This window comes from Fulmarus glacialis, unplaced genomic scaffold, assembly GCF_000690835.1.
Source record: "Fulmarus glacialis isolate BGI_N327 unplaced genomic scaffold, ASM69083v1 scaffold18608, whole genome shotgun sequence".
NCBI lineage: Eukaryota > Metazoa > Chordata > Aves > Procellariiformes > Procellariidae > Fulmarus > Fulmarus glacialis.
This window is the reverse complement of record NW_009227771.1, coordinates 1,256-2,853: the sequence shown is the minus strand read 5'-3', so window position 1 is coordinate 2,853 and position 1,598 is coordinate 1,256. Positions and strand designations below refer to the sequence as shown.

The 1,598-nt window shown below is 55.9% G+C and overlaps 1 protein-coding gene across 1 annotated transcript in view; it reads left to right on the top strand.

Moving 5' to 3' along the window:
- The window catches only part of UBE2Q1 (ubiquitin-conjugating enzyme E2Q family member 1), a gene marked incomplete at its 5' end in the record, with an annotated part of 6,989 nt that extends 5,685 nt beyond the window's left edge, over positions 1 to 1,304 (top strand). Inside the window, 3 exons of the mRNA XM_009583277.1 lie at positions 158 to 253; positions 421 to 487; positions 882 to 1,304. Of these exons, the coding sequence (XP_009581572.1) occupies positions 158 to 253; positions 421 to 487; positions 882 to 913 (195 nt within the window). The remainder of the gene's footprint in view (positions 1 to 157; positions 254 to 420; positions 488 to 881) is intronic.
- Between the last annotated feature and the right edge of the window lie 294 nt (positions 1,305 to 1,598).

Here is a 1,598-nt window from a genome sequence, read left to right as displayed (position 1 = left end):
CGATTCCTGCCTGTACCCCTGGCTGAGAGCTGCCTGGCGTGGCTTTGCGATGCCTGTGCCGGGCTCGGGAAGGCCCTTTCTTCGCTGTGGGGAAGCGCAGCCCCTGGGCGGGGGTCCCGTCCGCGCTGGCCTCACCGTGTTGCGCTCTGTCCCTCAGGGCTGGAGCAGCGCGTACTCCATCGAGTCGGTGATTATGCAGATCAGCGCAACTCTGGTGAAAGGGAAAGCGCGAGTACAATTTGGAGCCAATAAGGTAGGGCCGGGTCAGGGTAAGAGAACTTGGGGAGCGGTTGGTAGCGGGATGGAGGCGGATGAGCGAACAACCGGCTCTGCGGCAGCGTGGTTCGCGTAGCGAAGGTGCGTGGGATGAGTCGCACCGGGTTCTAGCTGGACTGACAGTCGCCCTGGCTTCCCTTGCAGAATCAGTACAGCCTGACAAGAGCACAGCAGTCCTACAAGTCCCTGGTTCAGATCCACGAGAAGAATGGTAAGGGCTGAGGGAGAGGGCCTGCGTTTCCCCTTGCTAGTCGGGGCTCCCCTAGGCCGAGTGTCCAGACGAGCTGCTTGAGTTTTTTTTTCTGCCCCAAGTGCAGAGATTACCTGGAACGAGATGGCAGCCGGCAACGGCTGCAGCATCCCTCTGCCCTTCCCCGCTGGGCTCCTTCGGCTATAACTGGAGACAGCACGTCGTTGTCCGGGTGGTGTCGGGAAGTAACTGGGAGAGAAAGCCTCCCGGTAATCTGGGAGACGTGGCCCTTTGGAAGTGGGACTTGGCGTGCTTGTGCTGCCGCTTTCAGCAGCTTTTCCAGCTGTGCGTTCCAGGCGTAGGTTCGCGTTCCTGGTGCAGCTTCGTCCCTCACGGATCTCTCTTCTTGTTTCAGGCTGGTACACACCGCCCAAGGAGGACGGCTAGCACGGATGCTGCAGGACCAATCTGATTATCTTCTGGATGCTCTACTTGGATCTTAACGATGCCTCCCGGCTTTCTCCCAGGATGTAATAGCTCTGCCTGTTGCAGGACAATAATGGCTGTTAAAAACTCTAAATAAAACTGTTTAAGCAGTTGGACTGACGTAAAACACTTGCTGGAGCCTTGCTAGCAGGCATTCTTGTTAAAACAAACTTTTGAGCCTCTTGTATCGCTGGAAACTTCCGACTCTACTCCAGTCTAGAGCGTCCTCCTTACCTATGCTATGGATTTAATTTATTTTCTTATTTCATGTACACTGCTTTTTTTTGTTACAGTGTATGGATGTGTATGGAAAATGTATCTTTGGAGAAAAATTACAGTTTGTTAATTTGAAGATGCTGGTCTGACTACTTTTTTTCCAAGTTGCTGCTGGGTGGATCATACCCCGCGCTGGCAGCGGCAGGGAGCAAACCCCTTGGCAGCGGCCGTGCCGCGCTGCATCTTCAGCCCCGGTGCTGTGGCGGGGCGGTGGATGGAGCCGAGGGGCCGTGCCCAGGCCTCTTGGTGTTGGCTGCGAAGCCCCCGGACAAGCCACGTGGGAAGGTCTGGAACAGCCGCCTTGGAAGAAGAAAACCCTTTTTTTCGGCAACAAGGGAGCAGGGCTTCTGTCCCCTTCTCCCCTAGACCA